At 43.6% G+C, this 20,855-nt stretch overlaps 2 protein-coding genes across 5 annotated transcripts; both read left to right on the forward strand.

Moving 5' to 3' along the window:
• Window positions 1-1,303: 1,303 nt before the first annotated feature.
• LOC114855405 (receptor tyrosine-protein kinase erbB-3-like) lies at window positions 1,304-6,025 on the forward strand. 2 transcript variants are annotated; one of them, XR_008694669.1, is made up of 5 exons: window positions 1,304-1,496; window positions 1,623-1,777; window positions 1,866-1,919; window positions 4,716-4,830; window positions 5,618-6,025. XR_008694669.1 is itself a non-coding variant. In XM_055508793.1 (4 exons), the coding sequence occupies exons 1-4, from the start codon at window positions 1,440-1,442 to the stop codon at window positions 4,753-4,755; spliced, it is 306 nt and encodes a 101-aa protein (XP_055364768.1). In that variant the 5' UTR covers window positions 1,304-1,439; the 3' UTR covers window positions 4,756-6,025. The 2 variants fall into 2 exon arrangements, 1 of the variants encoding a protein (XP_055364768.1); XM_055508793.1 differs by having other exon boundaries at window positions 4,716-6,025.
• Window positions 6,026-6,359: 334 nt separating this feature from the next.
• On the forward strand, window positions 6,360-20,591 carry erbb3a (erb-b2 receptor tyrosine kinase 3a). 3 transcript variants are annotated; one of them, XM_029150685.3, is made up of 29 exons: window positions 6,360-6,654; window positions 11,628-11,782; window positions 12,080-12,266; window positions 12,586-12,711; window positions 12,884-12,949; window positions 13,077-13,195; window positions 13,344-13,485; window positions 13,630-13,743; window positions 13,916-14,033; window positions 14,126-14,199; window positions 14,881-14,971; window positions 15,108-15,125; window positions 15,567-15,781; window positions 15,880-16,012; window positions 16,214-16,307; window positions 16,410-16,564; window positions 16,650-16,703; window positions 16,791-16,932; window positions 17,010-17,129; window positions 17,223-17,321; window positions 17,660-17,845; window positions 17,945-18,100; window positions 18,173-18,248; window positions 18,337-18,483; window positions 18,704-18,801; window positions 18,883-19,077; window positions 19,179-19,247; window positions 19,333-19,597; window positions 19,712-20,591. In XM_029150685.3, the coding sequence occupies exons 1-29, from the start codon at window positions 6,561-6,563 to the stop codon at window positions 20,464-20,466; spliced, it is 4,263 nt and encodes a 1,420-aa protein (XP_029006518.1). In that variant the 5' UTR covers window positions 6,360-6,560; the 3' UTR covers window positions 20,467-20,591. The 3 variants fall into 3 exon arrangements, with proteins under 3 accessions (XP_029006518.1, XP_029006519.1, XP_055364761.1); XM_029150686.3 differs by having other exon boundaries at window positions 19,336-19,597; XM_055508786.1 differs by lacking the exon at window positions 6,360-6,654 and adding an exon at window positions 7,082-7,227.
• Window positions 20,592-20,855: the final 264 nt, after the last annotated feature.

The raw sequence follows: 20,855 nt of genomic DNA on the forward strand, positions 1-20,855 counted from the left end.
AACCAGGACAAGGCTTGCTTTAATGTTGCCAAAAAATGATTAAGGCCATATATTTCCTCTTCAAAGCACTTTTATAATGTTTTTATTAGTATCACCACATTAGTTTGCCCGAGATCGTAACACTTCCTTGTTCATTAACCAATCAGAGAGTGGAGGCAAATTAAGGTCACGTTATTTTACTTAAATGATTTGTGCATAATTTTAAGGCCCTAAACTATAAGTGTAAGCATGGTTCAGCCTCAATAAGTCAAAAAACAAGTACAAATCTGGTTACGCACAGATCAGTTTACGCATGCACAAATATAATCTGACCCTAATTTGACTCTGAAGAGGCCGCGCTCCAATCACTGAGCTGTAGTGATTTCTTTCACACACCGGAGCGGCCGGCTCGTAAAGTTTAGATTCTGTTCAATGTCAGGCTCAGAGACCCAAAGAGCTTCTCCACAGGTTGGATTTGCTCCTCAGTTTGGTCACTACATCAGAACTAAAGGAAGGCGGGCTAAAGGAAACCATCTATGATGATTTAGGACAATATCACACACACACACACACACACACACACACACACACACACACACACACACACACACACACACACACACACACACACACACACACACACACACACACTATCCGTCCATGCTGTGTGGTTAATGATCATTAGCCCTTTATGCCCTTATTGCCCTTGTTCATCCAGTTGTGTGTGGAACATTTTTCGAGCTCACGTTGTGTGGTTTAACCAGCACACATTCCCTAAGTCTCTTCAAATGAAGCAACAAGTACAATAGTACAACATGTCATGCCAAATAAAATTTTGTTTATCATCTGAAACAAGGGTAACAACTAACCAACAAAGACGGTGCACAAACTTAAATACTAACTGAAACAGGTGACACTAATCAAACTGATAACAGGAAATCCAAAGGCAAAACAAACCAAAAGGGTACAAACAAAAGGAAACCAGAGTGCCCTCTGGTGGCACAAGAGCTGAATCACAACACTGTCGTGTCTTTCTGTTTCTGCAGAGTATCGTTCGTTCGCTGGTGTCAGATCAGCAGCCTTGTCCCGGTCCTCTGCATGTGCGTCTCTCCTGCCTGACATTTGAATAGCAAAGCAGCCTTCAAGTGATGCTGAATAAACTCCCACAAACCATCAACAAGGCCTCGTGTGTTTGTCTTAGAGAAGGACAGTCCTCAGTCCTCTCCACCATTATTAAGGCTTTATTAGAAGTACTGTGGGATTATTTTTTTGTGAGATCAACACAGATCGATCCTTCAAATCTGAGCATTTTCACAGCCATTACAGACAATCACTCAAGAGAGAAATGATACTATTTGGATAATATGTTATCTGCCGTATGAGGAAAGATTCTGAAGTGAATCACTATTTGCCATAAACGCAGAGCGAGGCGCGAGTTCGCCACGCCCTCTGGAGACTGCATGCTCTGCCATCCAGAGTGTAAGGTCCAGGAGGGGAAGAGGACGTGTACGGGCCCAGTAAGTGACTCACCGATGTCAGACTATCAGGCCGCTTCAAGTTCTTCAGGCTCTCATGCTGCTGTCACCTAATGCTAAATTATTAAACCAATCAAGGTTGTCTTAACTGATCCTTGTTCTCTCCAGGGGGCAGATAAGTGTGTGGCGTGTGCCAGCCTCAAGGACGGACCGCACTGCGTCTCCTCGTGTCCTGAAGGTTTGATGGGAAGGGAGGGATTCATCTATAAGTACCCCAACAAGCAAAGACACTGCGAGCCGTGCCACATGAACTGCACCAAAGGGTAAAGAATGCTCTTCGATGGTTGTTTGTTCACACTTGTGTGTTAATGTTACGTTTAATAATCCATGTGTGATGTGTCTGATATTCAGGTGCAGTGGTCCAGGAACTGGAGACTGTGTAGCAACATCCCGATTAATCTCTGGGTAAGTTCCTCCACCCATACTGATGTATTGACACAGCTTTGACACCATGCTCCACTATTCACATCTGGTGACCTCTCTTCCTGTAGTCAAGCGACCACAGCCATTGTACTGGGAGTGATTGTGACATTTAACTTTGTTGTGCTTTCTGAAAAACTAATTTAAAAAAATGAATGAATGAATAAATTGCAATTTATTTATTTATTTGCAGGTTCTGGTTCTAATAAAGAATGTAATTGTTTAATTAATTGTGTATTATTTGGTAAATAATTAGGTAAAACGTTTTACTTTAATGGGGGACTTTACTTTTACATAAGAGCTTTGTTCTTATGTTGAATAAGGTCCCTTCTACATGAGTCAGATGTTTGCATAGTGTAGCAGAAAAACACTATCATAAAATCGAATTCATGAGAAAAATTGTATGTTTCCTTGAGCCTCCTGGAACGAGAAGGAAGAATATTCTCTTTACACAGACTTCCTGGTGAATTATTAACCATTTATTTGCCCTCCGGTCGTTTTCGGGTCAAATCTGACCGATTTATTACTTACTAAATACTGTGTTTTTGATCTGATTGCCTCGCGGCTTTATAATATCCTCCACACTATGCGCACGGACATACAGTATAAAATTGATGGTCACCGCTTTCATTGAATTTTGAGTGTTTAATTCAACCTGGTGAACCGATGGTGTTCCCGGTCAAAAGTGACTGCCATATGAAATGAATCTGTATACAGACTATATTCATCCATCAGACAGAAAACATCCCCATACACACCACCCCCACCTCACTCACTCACTCACTCACTGAACAATGTCTTTTGTGGTTACACATCTCTTTCCCACGGTTTTGTCCCTAACCCTCGTGTGAATCACACTTTCCCAACTAATCAATGTATCATCTCTACACAGACCTCATACATATACAGTCAGGACCATAAACATGTAGACAGACGCAGGTTTTCTAATAATTGTTTCTGTACATTACCACAGTGAATTTTAAATGAAACAACTCAGATGCAGTCAAAGTGCAGACTTTCAGCTTTAATTCTGTGGATTGAACAAAAAGATTGCATAAAAGAGAAAGACTAAAGCATTTTTCGAACACAATCCCTTTGTTTCCTGGGCTCGTAAGTAATTGGACAATTGACTTCCATGCTATTGCATGGGCAGGTGTGGGCACATCCCTTGTTATGTCACTATCAACGAAGCAGATAAAAGGCCTGGTTGATTAGAGCGTTGCTTGCATGTTGATTTTGCTGGGAACAGACAACATGCGGTCAAAGGAGCTCTCCATGCAGGTGAAATGAGCCATCATTAAGCTGAGAAAACAGTACAAAACCATGCGAGAAATTGCTACAATATTAGGAGTGGCAAAATCAACAGTGTGGTACATCCTGAGAAAGAAAGAAAGCACTGGTGAAGTCAGCGACGCAAAAACACCTGGACGTCCATGGACGACAACAGCGGTGGATGATCTCAGAATCACTTCCACGGCCACGCAAGTGAACACTCTCCAGGAGGGTTCACGGCTGCCTTGTAATTGCTGGGGTCACCAGCACGTGGCCCAGCTTTTCCAGGGACAATCCCTTCTTTGGCAGGATTTAGAGCATTCTCATTCAGGATGGGCTGATTTTCACAGGATCAAAGCATTGTATGCTTTGAGACATTCAGGAGATTGTGAGCACCAGTGGCTGGTTTTCAACTGTAGGTGCCAACAACCTAGTCTAGGTTGTCCACACCCCCTTAGCATACAGTAGATTGTAGTGCAGGATTGTTTCTCTTTACCCTTTTGCAAAGCTCTTCCCTATGCTTTGTGCTCAAAAGAGGCACATTCTCTCAGTCAGCCATCAACCCCCCCCCATATTGTCACCTTAGAAAACTACAGCTTATTGCTCCAATGCCCATAATTGTGCAAAATATATAATTTTGTCAAAACTGAGTTTTTCAAGCGTTAATGTTAGAATGAATTGTCTAAATTGATCAATTTTATAGGAAGCAATTCTAAGGAATTAAAAAATGTAGTTTGACTGGGAGTCAATTAGCCACGATAGAAACAGGGTAGTTCTTGAGTTACAATATTTGATATTCATATTTTTAAAAATCTGTAGCAACAAAATCAAAGATCTGACAATAACACATATCAAATAATCAAAAAAGAGCAAGTGAAACTGCCAAAAGTGGCAAAAGGACGCCCTGTGAAGTCTGTGCCACTAGAGGCATCAAAACAAGCCTGAGATGCTGCAAATGTGATGCCTCTGTTTGTTTGCAAGGCCCAAACTGAGTGTCACATGACATTTCACACACACACACACACACACACACACACACACACACACACACACACACACACACACACACACACACACACACACACACACACACACACACACAATTTCATGTTGGATTCAGTCTTTTGTTTTCCATTTATTTTTTACATGCTTATTTTGTAATACATTTTCAGTGGCTATGTGTATTTTTACTGCAGTTACTTTCTGGCTAATTATAAATATTCATGTTAAACTCTACTTTGAGATATTGTTCACAGCTAAATAATGTTGAATTATTTGATTTCGTGGTGAAAAATGTTACTTGTGTTAATTTAAGAGCAGTTAAATCAGACCGGTGAATTTTGACGGGAAACACTACAATAAGGGGCAGGACGCGCACACAGGGGGGGTTAAGGTCCAAGAGGAGTCAAAGTTTACTGAGTTGAGAGTAAGATGTTCATCGGTCTGATAATGAGGCCAGTGTAGATGGAGGCAGAGAACAACACTTGTGCGTGTTTGTGTGTTTTGTAGGTGCTGGACTGGAGCTACAGGTACAGCCTGTCTCCTCTGAGCGGCTCAGCTGGCTCGCCCACTCCTACAGCCAGTAACATGTTTGTGTGACGCTTAAATGACAGCTTGACAACAGGTACGATTTTCTACTTCAACAAAGAATGTTCTGCCTCGTGCAACTGTCGTGGCAAAAAGAGAGTCCATAATAAAAGACAGGAACATTTTGTGCATACATCATGTCATGCATTATAATTGTAGAGCTTCCCATAATCCAGTATGTGCAGGAGCAGAACTGTGCACACTCAGATCCAACGTTTTTTTATTTGAGGAACTTGGGAAATGCTGTGTGGGTCAGTCAGTTCGTGCTTTTACATTTTGACTTCTAATTTCCTCTAAAGTAAACGTTCATATCAACCTCTGACTGGAACTAGTCTGGTTTGGAGCCAGGATAGAAAAAATAAAACAACTGGGACATTCTTTCTACTTTCATATGATTCATATAGTCATCTTTAAAAAAATTTAAATTAGGCACATGATTTCTGGCATGAATATTTTGACGCCACACAACAACAACTAAATTGCTTTAGGCCGTGTTTCGTAACTGATGTTATGCATAACGTCCTAAGTGCAGCAGTAAAACAATGCAGCAGTGGTTGCTTTTAAATGCGCTTGTACAGGTCACCGGCAGAAAGGAGTGGAGGGGTTAAAGGGCAGACACGCAGTAATGTCCCTGCACTTCATGTGAGTCATACAGAGACGCTGGAGGACGTTGATTATTATCACAGCATCTGATGCTGTTTAGGTGTTGGATGCTAAAGGCAGAATTGTTCAAATCATGCTTTCAGGTTTAAAAAGGAAATGAACAAAGCAGATTATGTGAAACTACATGTATAATAAAAATGATTGATTACTGATTCACTTAGAATCTGCAGAGCTGAAGATAAACCCTCGGCTCCGTTCTGACCCCGTTCTGACGTTTGTTAGAACTTTCCATCCGCACTGACCAATGTTCAAGTGAAGACTTCATCTCCAGATTTGGGACCTGACATCAAATGAAGACCTGATTTGTGGCTGTTCAGTGTTTTTTTGCCTTTGGCACAGTTTTAGTAGGATGCTTTGCTCAGACACGGCTCACAGTGACTGTGCGGCTACGGGAATAGTTTCCTCATGCTAATGTAACTTCCTCCTGTTTACGTGATGAAAAGCTTAACAGTCAAATGACACAGAATATTTGTATTTATGTTGCTGCTTACTATTTAATGACGTACTAGAAAATATCACATTTCTATGATGTCTTTTCTTATCAGAATAATAAATGTTATTTCTCTTTAGTTGCTAATTTGATTTATGTTTTCTTTCTTGGGTCTTCTGATTGTTTAACATTTAATTTATTCCTTTTATATACTGTAATCGTGAGCTAATCATGTGTTTTTAGGGGTTTTATATATAGATTAACTTACTTAAACCCACTGCTGTTTTTCGTGTTAAAACTTTCAAGGTGTTTTCGTTACCGTTTTTTTCCGAGTTTCATGGACAGTTCCGCGTTCTCTCCCAGATAAATCAGTGCCGGAGGAAAGGTACGCTCCGGCCTCTGATTGGTCGACGCCGCGCTCCAATCACTGAGCTGTAGTGATTTCTCTCTCACACCCCGGAGCAGCCGGCTCGTAAAGTTTCGGTTCTGTTCAGTGTCAGGCTGAGAGACACAAACGAGCTTCTCCACAGGTCGGATTTACTCCTCAGTTTGGTCACTACATGAGAGCTACGTGAAGGAAAAGCTAAAGGAAACGACCTATGACGATTTCGGACGATATCAGGATACATTTTGAGGCAATGTGTGCTTGAAGCGTCACCACTCGTGGAATTTGAATGAGGATGAACGCCCTCACGAGGAAGGTGCAGCAGGTGCTGTGCGTCCTGCTGCCGTGTGCTCTCCAGCTCTGCAGCACTCAGTCACAACCAGGTGGGCACACACACACACACACACACACACACACACACACACACACACACACACACACACACACACACACACACGCTCGTTGAGCTTCTAGATTAATCCTGCTCACTTAGTCATCACACCTACAGTACATGCCCAACCCAAACCCACAGCCGGCTCAATAGTCGACTTAACCCTCTGTGTTTTTGTGCCAGACACACACACAAACACACACTCTCTGACAACCTGGACTTTTTGTGGGCCTGTGACCCTCTGAACACCTGGATCACACTTAGGTGCTCTGATGTAAGCAAGCACCTGTCCTTCCCCACGAGCCCCACACACAGGAACCTGTTCTGCACAGTTAAAACCTGTTTGCTGTGAGTCACACGCACCTCTCCCACAACTCTGTGGGCTTTATTGCGCTTCTCTCAATTGTTTGTGACGGAGTGGCCCAACCTTTTACCGTCTGACTAACAAACCCAGTCAGACCAAAGGTCTTTCCTTCAAAATGGAAAAATGCACCTTCTGTTCAATCTTCTCGTAGCCACGGGTGGAAAAAATATCCAGATTTATCGCTGGAGCAAAAGTATTAATGTGAGCACTTTGCGAATCGTGAAAGATTCAAGTATTGACAAAAACAAATGTTTTTCTTTTCCAGACGCAAATTATTTAATTCATTATTGGATATTACAGGATTGATACAGTATTACTCAAAAATGTGATGGTAATGAATTATTGTAACTAGTCACAAGGGTCAGATTTATTCATGTAGATGTAGATCAGCATTTGTTAACTGGTCTGTGCCATCACCCTAGTTAATGGACGCTGGTCAACGTGGGGAACATTCAATAGTCATGAGTGGCAGATGTAAGAACACACAGCTTCACGTCTGCGCAGCCACAGACCAACGAGGGAACGTGGCTCTGTGTTAAATCAGGTTCCTCATGGCTGCGGCTGATTGGATTTTTAAAAGAGATCTAAAATCAACCTTAATAAAACAGAAAAGCAGCCAATAACTGTTAAACGGGAACCTTGTGTTCCATTGGTGTTTCTTTGTAGAAATACAAAAATTGCTATTAAAACTTAGCAAGTTAATGAGCTTTATATAAATCTGATCAACAACTAGATGAAGTGTCTAAAGAGTCAGGTGTCAAAGTACAGGAGCTCAGTCAGAATGGTACCTGATTATAGGTAAGACTTGAGTACTTTGAACTCTTGTTTTTCACCTGCTGTGATGATGTGTTCCAGGCTCAGAACTGTTGTGATTTGAATCTGACAGAGTGAATCGGGAACTTTGACCTGGTACTTTTGTTACTGTCACCTGCAGGTGAACACAGTTTATGAAAACAATGTGAAGGTGATCTCACCGATGTTTTGACACAGAACCTCTGGCAAAAACAGCCACACATACAATAACCTGCTGATTATGTGCCAGAACCAGGTGGCTGTAGGATAAAAAGTCCAATATCGCATTTGTGTGTTTATTATGATTGAGTTCGCTACTCAATAGCAGCAGTTATTATTATATTATAATATATTATAAAAATATTATAATTAAGACATTCATGAATTTAGTTTATTAGTTTTTGACCTTTATGTTTATGATGTTGAAACAGTGGGTTCTGTTTTCGCATTGTGACAGTTTCATCATTTCAGGTCAAACGTTTCCCATCAGTGCTGGTGCTGAGACGGTTGCAGAACAGACTTGTTTGTGCAGTAACCTGGCATTTGTAGAAAGGTTGTTGTTCAGTAAGGTGGATGCAGTCTGTGGTATTAAGTTATTGCTCTCAGGAAATAGGAAAAGTCAACCTATCATTAATCTGCAAAAAAACATTTTTTTGTGTAATTCTTAATGTGGTACATTTTAATCCGAGCCTTCAATGAAGGTCTTCAGTTAACATAGATTTAATCACTAAGTAAAAAACTGGCGAAATTAAAGATCAGAGGCAGACATTATAAAAACATGTTCACATAAAAAACAAAAACTGTAGTATTTTCAGTTGTGTCAACAGGAAGAACAAATCCCCAAATACACAAGTTTAATGTCTGAGACGAATCAATCTAAGCCCAGGAAAGTTGTGAATGACCCCCGCAAAAGAAGCAACACTGTGGCACTCTGTTAATTTGCTTTTGTACTTTTTCAGGCGTGACTTATCCACACAACCGATGCGTCAAAAAGCAAATATGCCGTTGCTCCTGTTGTGAGACGTTAAGCAACTGTGTGCTTCAGCCTCAGCGCGTTCCGTAACGCTGGAGGAGGCAGCACAGAAAAACCCACTCACAAGCAGTGACTTTGACAGTTCAGGTGTGTGTGTGTGTGTGTGTGTGTGTGTGTGTGTGTGTGTGTGTGTGTGTGTGTGTGTGTGTGTGTGTGTGTGTGTGTGTGTGTGTGTGTGTGTGTGTGTGTGTGCGTGTGTGTGGCTGGGAGGTGGTGCTGTAATCTCCGTCCTTCCTGTGCCAAGTTTCTGTTTACCTCACTCGTCGCCTCCGCCGCTTCATTCAACCTGTTTATCTCCTCCTCCCTCCATTCTTTCTTTTCTCCTGTTCCTCATCAGCATTGAAACGCTGGTAACAGACAGAAAATAACAGCTGAACCCGATCCGTATTATGTTGTTGTCATGTCTTGGGTTACACGTTAGCGCCCGGGACAATGACGCCATGCTGCGCCGGTTTGATTTGCTGTGATGTGTTAGTGATGGAGGAAGTAAAGGCTGAGGCGTCGCTGTCACACATCTTGATGTGCTGCGACGTGTGTTGAGCACAACGGGGCCATTGTATCCGTGTGTGTGTATTGACACCCCCCCCCCCCCCCCCCCCATCATCCATCTGCCAACAGTGAAAACCCACCCAGCCTGTTGAGGCCTCGCTTGTCTGCATGGCCTCCACGTACAGTACAGTGCTGTATGACACACAGTCCCTATACAGTGTGCTGTGTACACGTGCACATACTGTACCACAGTGGGTGGAAGCTTCTCACCCACACGTCAGCATCCTAACTGACAGCATAAGGCGTGGTAACATCTCATAGAATGACATCACTGACGTTATTAAGTGGATTTTAGTGAGCCTGTTTGTGAAAGTAAACACAGAACAACAATAGAGGCCCGTCCTATAAATATAATGACACACGTTCTACGCCTGGACACACTTGAATGGATTAGATGAAGGCCGTGGCCAGAACCTCTACTCATGTGTGACTCTTGGATTTTTACAGGTGGCTGTGGCTCCTTCAAACTCAACTGGAGCTTTTGTGTTTAATAATTTGACATCGCACAAGTGATCATATAAAAAAAAAAACTACCGGGGCCTTGAATGGGGTCTGAAACGATATCTTAGAGCCAATATACGATAGTTGTGACACTGCTGTTCGTCATGTTTTGATGTGGTTTTGATTGACGCACACGTCGTCAGAAACTGTTTTCACGTGTACCTGATTGGCTCCTCCCATCTGTCAATCACATCAGCAGCGCTGCTGATTGGTTTGATGACCTGCTCGTGATTGTTTGCACAGTTCATCCATCATCGTGACAACAGCTAAAATAAGCAAACGTGAGTTCAGAACCAAAGAAAACCAGTAAAAGAAAAGTCTTCGGTGGACTGGTGAGCAAACCAAGCAGTTTTATCGGCCTGTCTGCTGTCAGCCTGTCAACCTGTTGAATGAGACCGAATCCTTTTGCCGCTGCTGCGGTGTTCAAGTGGTGTCGAACATTATAGTGTTAAAAAATATGTAAAATAAAACACGGACAAGACATAAAGTCTATAGCTCCGAAAATGAATAAAATAATTGCTTTGGTTTTAAATAAACAAAGCTCTGTGTGCACAGGTTATGTGCACATAGAATAGGTTTGTTATTAAATGTACTGTGACTTTTAACTTTTTTATTTCATACGATAGTTTGGGTCAAAATACGCTCATTTTAAAGTGACAGTACCATATTTCTTTGTTTCATATCTGGCAACACTGATTGTATTTATGTTAGAAATATAAATATCTAAAGAAATGAAAAGCATTCCCCATGCTTATTGTGATTTTAGGATGTGCTTCCTTCCCTCTGTCTCACACACGCACGCGCACACGCACACTATTGCTCACCCCCTGCTGTCAGGTTAATGATCATTAGCCTTTTATGCACACTTTGCCCTTGTTGATCCACTTGTTTCTGTTACTGTGTGTGGAACGTGTTTGTGAGTGTCGAGCTCACGTTGCGTGGTTCAACTAGCACACATTCCTTAGATCTCTTGAAGTGAATCAACAACAAGTACAATGACCACATATCATGGTAAATAATATTTTTTTAATCAGATGAATGGGCTGGTGCAGCCAGAAGGAAGTGTTATTTTTGTGGATGTAGATGATGCATTAGATGATGTAAAGGAGCAGGTGCAGGCTGACGCTTGCGTGTTGATTTGGTGGGCAAATTTGAATCTATTTCAAAAGTGAATTTAACACCCGGAATGTTCCTTCAGTTGAAACTCAGTTGGGTCCCCTTCAGGTGCTTTGTTTTCAGAGACTATTATTTAAAATGTGCCTGTGTTCTGTCTGATCTGTGTGTTATTTACTGACGTGTCAAAGGCACATAGGCAGTGGTGGCCACATACTTTGGGCCGTTGTTGTGTCTTTCTGTTTCTGCAGAGTATCGTTCGTTCGCTGGTGTCAGATCAGCAGCCTTGTCCCGGTCCTCTGCATATGCATCTCTCCTGCCTGACATTTGAATAGCAAAGCAGCCTTCAAGTGATGCTGAATAAATTATTAATTTATTTAGCATCACTTGAAAATTAATAAATTATTATTAGAAGTACTTTAGTGTGAGATCAACACAGATCGATCCTTCAAATCTGAGCATTTTTACTTTTTTTTTTAAAGTTTTGTAACTTTTGTTGCTTAGTTAATTTCACAGGAAAACATAGAACAACACAGATCGATCCTTCAAATTGGAGCATTTTCACAGCCATTACAGACAATCACTCATCAGACTTCCTTCTCTAATTTTACAGTGGTCTGTTACGGCACCGAGAACATTCTGAGCGTGACGGGAACGTCCGACCACCAGTACAACCTGATGCAGCAGAGGTACGGCGGCTGTGAGATCGTGATGGGCAACCTGGAGATCACCCTGATGGAGCACAACAGAGACTTCTCCTTCCTGCAGGTGAGACGGCGCCTCGGCCTGTGTGTCACCGGGAACTGCTTGCTCGTCTAGACACAGGCGTGAATCAACCTGTGACACAGTCTCACACATAAGGGTCTCATGCAAATCCAAACAAGCTGATCATCTCTGTCTGGAGTGGTGGAAGTGTTTTTTTCTAAAGTGATCGCCGCATTAGAGTCATGGTAACAAGCAACACAAGCAAAACACACCTCCAGTGTGAGGTTGTGAAAACAAGCATTCAGAGAAGCTGAATAATATTTTTTGTCTAAACATCTTTTTCTCTTATTTCCCACTCAGTCCATCCGGGAGGTGACGGGCTACATCCTGATCGTGGCCAATCAGTTCAGCCGCCTGCCTCTGGACCAGCTGCGCGTCATCAGAGGAAACAACCTGTTCGAGGACAAGTACGCTTTGACCCTGATGTTCAACTACCAGAAGGAGGGGATCTACGGCCTCCAAGAGCTGGGCCTGACACACCTCACAGGTACACGGAGGCTCGCTCGGCAGTGCGGACGGGTTTGTTTAAGGAGCGGGAGGGTGCAGCGGAGCAGATAAGGGCTCAGGTTGGAGGTGACATGTGGTTACGGGTGGAACTCCTACGCCCACACGGCACGGCCGCACCTTCGGTGCCGAGCGCGGGGCAGTCGCAGCCGTGTGAAATCCCTGGAATGTCTGGGGCGCACAGACGCTCAACCGCCACCGTAACACGAGCTCCAGTCGTAACCAGCGAATGGGAGAACTGGATGGGCTGAGTCACAGGCTTGTTCAGGGTTGTTTGCTAACCGTCCGTGCTCCACCTACAGAGATACTGGAAGGAGGAGTCAAGATCTTCCAGAATAAGTACCTGAGCTACGCCCCACAGGTGAACTGGTTGGACATAGTGAAGGATGGGACGTCTGACATTCTGATCGAGGACAACGGGCCTAAAAGTGAGTGTAGAGGATTTACACATGTGCATTAAAAGCACAAGTATGATTACAGCAACCACAAACTCTTCCAATGTGCATTTGAACCTTTGAGAGTTGCTCTAGCACAGCCTCTTTTGCTGTAATGTCCTAAAATACAAAAGCTTCATCTGCTGATAATAAAATTCGGTTTCAGAGCCTTGTAACGAAGCATGTGAAGACGTGCCGTGCTGGGGTCCAGGAAGTGACCAATGCCAGATCTGTGAGTGGCGATGTCTTTTCTTTTTCCAAATATCATCGGTAAAATGGTTCTACGCTGTCCTCAAATACACGTGGATGTGGAGTGACAAAAGTTAGCTTGTAATAATATGAGCTCCACTCTGTTGCAGTGACAAAGACTCTGTGCGCCCCTCAGTGTAACAGCCGCTGCTTTGGTAGAAACCCGAGTGAGTGCTGTCACATTGAGTGTGCTGGAGGCTGCACCGGACCCCTGGACACCGACTGCTTTGTGAGTCCTCTGCTGCCACCTTTTTACTGCATCAGTCTCCTTTGGCATCTTAGGGTTCAGGCCCCTGATGCTTTGCTGTCACAAAGCCATAGGTTTGTGTTATTGTGTTATTTGTATTGCTGACTCTGCTGTTTGTGACTTTTTGCAGGCCTGCAGGAACTTCAACAACTCGGGCTCCTGTGTTTCCGTGTGTCCTCAGGCTCTGATTTACAACAAGCACAAGTTTAAAATGGAGCCTAACCCCAACACTAAGTACCAGTACGGCTCCATCTGTGTGGCCCAGTGTCCCCGTGAGTACACAAGCACACACAGACACACACATGCACACATTCAGGCGCATTGATGCCATTCTCACTTTGTGAATATGGCGACGTAGCTCCAACTCTACATCAACTTTAAACTCGCTTTGAGCCACTTTCTCTGTCTATTTACAGCAAACTTTGTGGTGGACGGCAGCTCGTGTGTGAGCAACTGTCCGTCTGATAAAATGGAGGTGGAGAAAAATGGAGTGAAAAGATGCGAGTCGTGTGGAGGCCTCTGTCCAAAAGGTGTTTAAGAATTTAGCTGCTGCTTCATTGAACACTGGTGCTTTATGGCAGCTAACCCTGGGGTCTTCCTCAGGTTTTATCTGTTAGGTTACAGTAGAAAAGCTGCTTTTGCTGAATCTACAGATTTACATCTTTGCTTCCTCCTCTGTGCTCATCCTCCTCTTCCTTCCAGCCTGCCATGGCACAGGAAGCCCCACTAGACAGACCGTGGATGCTTCCAACATTGACAGTTTTATAAACTGCACTAAGATCCAGGGCAGTCTGAACTTCCTGGTCACAGGAATCCAAGGGTAAACAAAACTCATTACACTTGAAAGCTGATATCACATCTTTTATGAATTTTCCAGTGGGATTTCAATTTTGTTTTCCCTTCTTGTTAAAGGGATGAATACAATGGCATACCGGCACTCAATCCAGAAAAACTGAAGATCTTCAACACAGTGCGAGAGATTACAGGTATGTGTGTTGTACCTCAATCAGCCCTTCTTCAAAGTGTATTATCATGGTTTGCACCTGAAACCAGTGGCGCCCCCACCAGGTGGCCAGGGGTGGCCAGGACCCTCCCTGAAAAATTGCTGGCCACCCCACTGCCCCCCACCCCACATTCAGTGCATACAAACCATATGGGCATGTTCAATTAAGAGATAAATGCAAACTATAAAAACAAAAAATACAAAACAAAACCCAAATTAATAAATAAATCAGTCTTAAGCAAATTAATAATGAGGAGAAAGTCTACATAAATATACACTCTTGTCCCCTACACTGCTGCCCATTAGTTTTAACTGGTTGGGAGCAGCGAAACCAACCTCATCCTGTGGGGGCGATAATGTCCCAGACAGGGTTTAGCGCTTTGACAGAAAAAAGAAGTAGATGAAGCAGACACTAAAAAAAATTCTAAATGTGTTTTTTTTATGATGTTTGCATTTCTCAAAATTGAGGTAAAAGTGTTTCATGTTTACCGTCGTTTGAACGGAAAAGAGTCAAGGAGCATGTTTTAAAAGCCATCAGGTGAAGTCAATCTGATCATTAGAAGCCCAATTTGGTATGACACCCCACAATTTTCTCTGGCCCCCCCTGGCCACCTCAATAAAAAAAAATTTCTGGGGGGTGCTTAAAACACATCTCCGTTTTCAGACTTCCTGTGTATCCAGTCCTGGCCTGAAAACATGACCGACCTGTCAGTTTTCTCCAACCTCCAGACTATTCAAGGCAGAACACCTTACAAGTGAGCAGCAATTTTTATTTCCCTGTTTATTTCAGGATTAATTTCAGAAGTCCTTGTTGTTTACATCAATGTATAGTTATATTATTACTACTGCAATGTGAGTCTGATATTGGATCTCTTTATTTTCTCGATTTAGAGGAGTGAATACTAAAAGGTAAAGTAAAGATTTGTTATGTCTATTTCTCTTCGTCTTCTCATGTGGGACATTTCACTTGGGTTTCCTTTGACATTATTGTCACAGGGCTTGTTCTTTGCTGGGACTGGGTGCTTCGGTGATATTTTTCTTGCACAGGCTTTGTAGTGTAAACTGATGCTACAGCAGGATATTGATGTAGACTGATCAGTGCTGTATCACTGTTATGGACCATAAGAGGTTCAAATAAGTGACTAGAATCTCTGCACACAATAGGCATTAACCTAAAAGTAAAAGGAACATTAGATTAATATTGTGCTTGTTTTCTGCAGTATCTGAATTTTTGATAGCACACTGTTGCTCTATTTAGTTCTTATATTTGCAGTAAACGTGTGTTAGGATTCCACTGTTCACCGTTCAGTTAAGCTCCTGTCTTAAGATTAATAGCTGTATTTATTTCAGAGCCTACTCCCTTTTGGTGATGAGGAGCCCCTCCCTGACCTCGCTAGGGTTACGCTCCCTGCAAAACATAAACGATGGCGGTGTCTACATCACGGGAAACCAGAAACTCTGCTACCATGACACAGTCAACTGGATGCGTATCTTGAACAGCGCCTCCCGTCCGCGACGTCAGAGGCCCATCGACGTGAAGGAGAACCGGCCAAGGAGTCAGTGTGGTGAGTAAGGTCGAATCATCCCTGTCCAGCTTTCTGACCCTCTCTGTTCAGTAAAGGTTCCTGACAGTGGAATACCTTGTGATCCATTGTGTCTACAGTGAAGGAGGGATATGTGTGCGACCCTCTGTGCTCATCTGATGGTTGCTGGGGTCCAGGCCCAGACCAGTGTGTGTCCTGTAAGAACTACAGAAGAGGAGGAACATGTGTTCCAGACTGCATGTTCTTAACTGGGTCAGTCTCACCAAAATAAAGAGTTGTTGGGAACAGAAAGAGCACAAATGATAATATTAGGGGTTACACCACCTAAAAGGAGGCGCAAGTGTGTTGTTATCAAGCTGTTACACCATTGTTTGCTGTGGTGTAGCTCTGTTATATGTTATCTGCAGTATGAGGAAAGATTCTGAAGTGAATCACTATTTGCCATAAACGCAGAGCGAGGCGTGAGTTCGCCACGCCCTCTGGAGACTGCATGCCCTGCCATCCAGAGTGTAAGGTCCAGGAGGGGAAGAGGACGTGTACGGGCCCAGTAAGTGACTCACCGATGTCAGACTATCAGGCCGCTTCAAGTTCTTCAGGCTCTCATGCCTCATCAATCAAGGTTGTCTTAACTGATCCTTGTTCTCTCCAGGGGGCAGATAAGTGTGTGGCGTGTGCCAGCCTCAAGGACGGACCGCACTGCGTCTCCTCGTGTCCTGAAGGTTTGATGGGAAGGGAGGGATTCATCTATAAGTACCCCAACAAGCAAAGACACTGCGAGCCGTGCCACATGAACTGCACCAAAGGGTAAAGAATGCTCTTCGATGGTTGTTTGTTCACACTTGTGTGTTAATGTTACGTTTAATAATCCATGTATGTGTCTGATATTCAGGTGCAGTGGTCCAGGAACTGGAGACTGTGTAGCAACATCCCGATTAATCTCTGGGTAAGTTCCTCCACCCATACTGATGTATTGGACACAGCTTTGACACCATGCTCCACTATTCACACCTGGTGACCTCTCTTCCTGTAGTCAAGCGACCACAGCCATTGTACTGGGAGTGATCGCCCTTCTCTTCATGTCGTTCGCTATCTTTGTGCTGGTCGTTCTGTACCGTCGAGGTCTTGCCATTCGCCGTAAGCGAGCTATGAGGAGGTACATGGAGAGCGGAGAGGTAGGCGTCTAGAGTGGGTGTCCTTCTGCTCTCATTCATTGTTTGGGTTTGGGTTAATGTGCTGCATTTGCCAACAGAGCTTTGAGCCTCTGGATCCTGGAGACAAAGGAGCCAAAGTCCACGCTCGGATCCTCAAGCCAACAGAGCTTCGGAAGATCAAGCTACTGGGCAATGGAGTCTTCGGATCAGTCCATAAGGTACTTGTGGTTGTAACAGTTACACAAGCATTGGAGCATTAATGTGTGCAATTATTAGGTATTTATAAATAGTCTTCTCTGTAAACCTCACAGGGCATTTGGATTCCTGAAGGCGATACAGTGAAACTTCCTGTGGCCATAAAGACGATTCATGATCGTACCGGTCGACAGACTTTCTGTGAAGTGACAGATGTAAGAATATATATTTATAACCTCTCTACTGAAATAGCAATTAATCCCTTTCATAGGTTGCATGTTATACAGGTTATACTAAAATAATTAAATGAATAAAGAAACCTCCTGAACCACCTCCTGTACCACATTCTTCTTCTCCTCCTTCTAACAAATCCCACATACAAGAAAACATTAACAGTAGTTAAAAAGTGACCTACCTTTACAGCCTATAGGCCTAGCACTGTACAGTGGTTTAAAAATTTTTAAATAAAAGATTTTATCAGGATGCTGCAAATACTTTGGATTGGATATTGACAGAACATTGCCAAATGATTAAACCCAAATGTTCCCTGCAGCACTTAAAGGCGATGGGAAGCCTGGACCATGTTAATGTTGTCAGGATCCTGGGCGTCTGTCCTGGAGACTCCCTGCAGCTTGTCACCCAGCTCAGCAGTCACGGTTCCCTGCTGGAGCACGTCAAGGACTGCAAGAACAAACTAAACCCTCAGAGGCTGCTCAACTGGTGCGTTCAGATCGCCAAGGTAAATGCTGTTCTTTTTTCTACACATTCAGATACAGTATGATACACCCCCCCTCTGACAGGCTAGGGTTTTAAACACCTTCTCATTCCTTCTGATCAGGGTATGTATTACCTGGAGGAGAACAGGATGGTCCACAGGAACCTAGCTGCCAGAAACGTGCTCCTGAAGAACAACTACACTGCCCAGATCTCTGACTACGGCATTGCAGACCTTCTCTACCCCGACGACAAGAAGGGCTTTTACAACGAAGTTAATGTCAGTATGGCAGAGAATGAATAAATGGGTGTTTATAACATGAGTTTACTGACTGTTTGTTCATGCGTTTAGTTACCAATCAAATGGATGGCCCTGGAAAGCATCTTGTTTCGCAGATACACTCACCAGAGTGACGTCTGGAGTTACGGTGAGAGCTCACCACAGCAAGTCTCCATTTTGTTAATATTGACTGCTTGTGAACTCCAACACTGAATCAAATGCCTTCATGCATTTAGGTGTAACGATTTGGGAGATGATGTCCTATGGAGCAGAGCCATACGCAACCATGCGTCAGCAGGAAGTTCCTGATCTGTTGGAAAAGGGAGAGCGTCTGTCCCAGCCTCAGATCTGCACCATCGATGTCTACATGGTCATGGTCAAGTGTGAGTACAGCATCTCTCGTCTTTCTCTCATTTCAATAACAAGATAACAGTAATACAAACATGTTTTAATGGTGCCGTGGCTGACACTAACACCAACTGTTCTCCATCCCTTCAGCACAAGGTTAAAATATACAGTAGCAGTAGCAGATCTCATATAGAGTTCAGATTTTCTTTGTTTGCTGGTCTTAATACCTCTTTAATGGCAAACTTTCATTTTCAGGTTGGATGATTGATGAGAACGTGCGTCCAACCTTCAAGGAGCTGGCTAATGAGTTTACAAGAATGGCCAGAGACCCACCTCGCTACCTAGTAATCAAAGTAAGAAAAGCCATGTGTCCGTTTTTAGAGCGTCTGGAAAAACGCACAGGTAGAACATCTAAATGTTTTTCGGTCTACCAGGAGGACTGCAGTCAGCAAGACTCAGCCCCAGACGAACCTGTCCAGAGAAGTGCCGACCTGGATGACTTGGATGAATTGGACTTTGACCTGGAGGTCCACGAGGAAAACTTAGCTATGGACTCCATGTCTTCAGGTCCACTCTACCTAACTCCATCCAGGAGTCTCAATCGCCTCTCCAGGGTCGACACTCACAGAGTAGGGGACTCTACTTCTATTCCACTGTCCATTGTATGTTTACTTTATGCCTATAAAGACCTACTGTAATTTAATCCTCGTCTCTGTCTTCTCTTGAAAAGGTGGTTATTAATCCGTCCAGTGCAGCTGGATACCTGCCGATGACCTCGGGTGTTGACAATGCTGCACAAGTGAGCCACTGTTTGCATTCTGCCCATCATCGGAGTCAAACATATGAAACAATTCCTAATGCAGCTCCGTTGATCTTATCTTAAGCAGGTTATGTGGCAGTCACGCTCCCGACTGAACTCAGCCCGCACTGTGTCTGAGAGCTCGGAGGGCTTCGGGACGGCAGTGGAGACGGACGTGAACGAAGACGTTTCAATGACGGGGAGCCCGAAAAGGCGATATCAGCGGGAGGACAGCGCCTACATGTCACAGAGGGACAGCATGTCAGGTGGGCCATCAGACACACCATCCCCAGACATGGACGAGGAGGATCAGAATGGATACGTGCTTCCTGGAGACAGCCCTGAGCGAGGTGAGACACTCATCCCTACAAGTCCTAATAGCAGTAATGATAATGTTTTCATAATTATACAGACAAAACGCGTCTGAGAAAAATTGAAAACACATTATGAATTTCTTTTCCTAGATACTCTACTTTTCCTATCACGAGCCGCTCCTGACAGGAGAGGCAAGTCTCAGTCATCAGGCTTCCTAATTGACCCAGATGATGAAGACTACGAGTATATGAACAAGAAGACGCCTGTGACACTCCGGCCCAACAGCCTCAGACCAAACAACAAACGAACCTCCTCCGTGTCATCACAAACGACGGCATACTCCAGTGACACCACATCATCCGTAGAGGTTAGGGGAGGCAACAGGAGGAGCAAAGACAACTGTGATTCAGAGCAGCAGGGAATAAACAACGTCGAATATGAATACATGGACATCAGAGGCAATGAAAAGGACGACGCTCCAGCGCACGACCGTCATCTTCCCGGTCCTGCGCGGATCAGAAACAGACGGGTGGAGGATGAGGAGGAGGAATATGTGGAGGACAGTAACTATCACTACACAAACAGGCAGCCAAAACTGCGTCAAGCCCTTCAAGAGAGGAGGCAGTTGAAGATACAGGGGAGAGATGAAGACGAGGCTGACGAGTACGAGGACATGGACTGCTTTGCCGCCCGGCTCTCTGGAGACACAGTGATTTACCAGAATGTGCAGAGGGATGGGGAGGGAGCAGTGGGGGGCACAGACGCACCTCGATCTGGTTTTGACTCTGTAAATGTGCGAGCTGGAAGCAGGCTTGGAGAGCCTGCAGCTGGTGACAGATCTTTTGACAATCCAGACTACTGGCACAGCAGGAGTTTTGTGAAGCCTGAGGCAGTGCCAACATGAAGAACGTTATAAATCACATGAACCTCCATCAAAGCTATATTCATGAAGGACCTCAGACAGGAAATTATAAAACGTGCAAATTATGTAGCCTATGACACAAAAATTCAACATCTGTGTTCATGTCATTACGTATTTAGACCCACTGGACATGTAACATTTGGGACATTTCTATAAATGCACTGCCTGTTGAATACACTAACTGAAATGAACAGATTACAAGCTATGTCTTCCTGTTTACATTTTAAAATGAACAAAGCTTTAAAGAACAAATGCATTTGTTTACAGTCTGCTGTATATTTTGAGACCTTTTTGTTTGATTATGTATATTAATAATTTTATACTCTATTGTAAAGATGCAAATTCTTTATTTTGATAATAAAGAACAACCA

This window comes from Betta splendens, chromosome 5 (assembly GCF_900634795.4).
Source record: "Betta splendens chromosome 5, fBetSpl5.4, whole genome shotgun sequence".
Taxonomy (NCBI): Eukaryota; Metazoa; Chordata; class Actinopteri; order Anabantiformes; family Osphronemidae; genus Betta; species Betta splendens.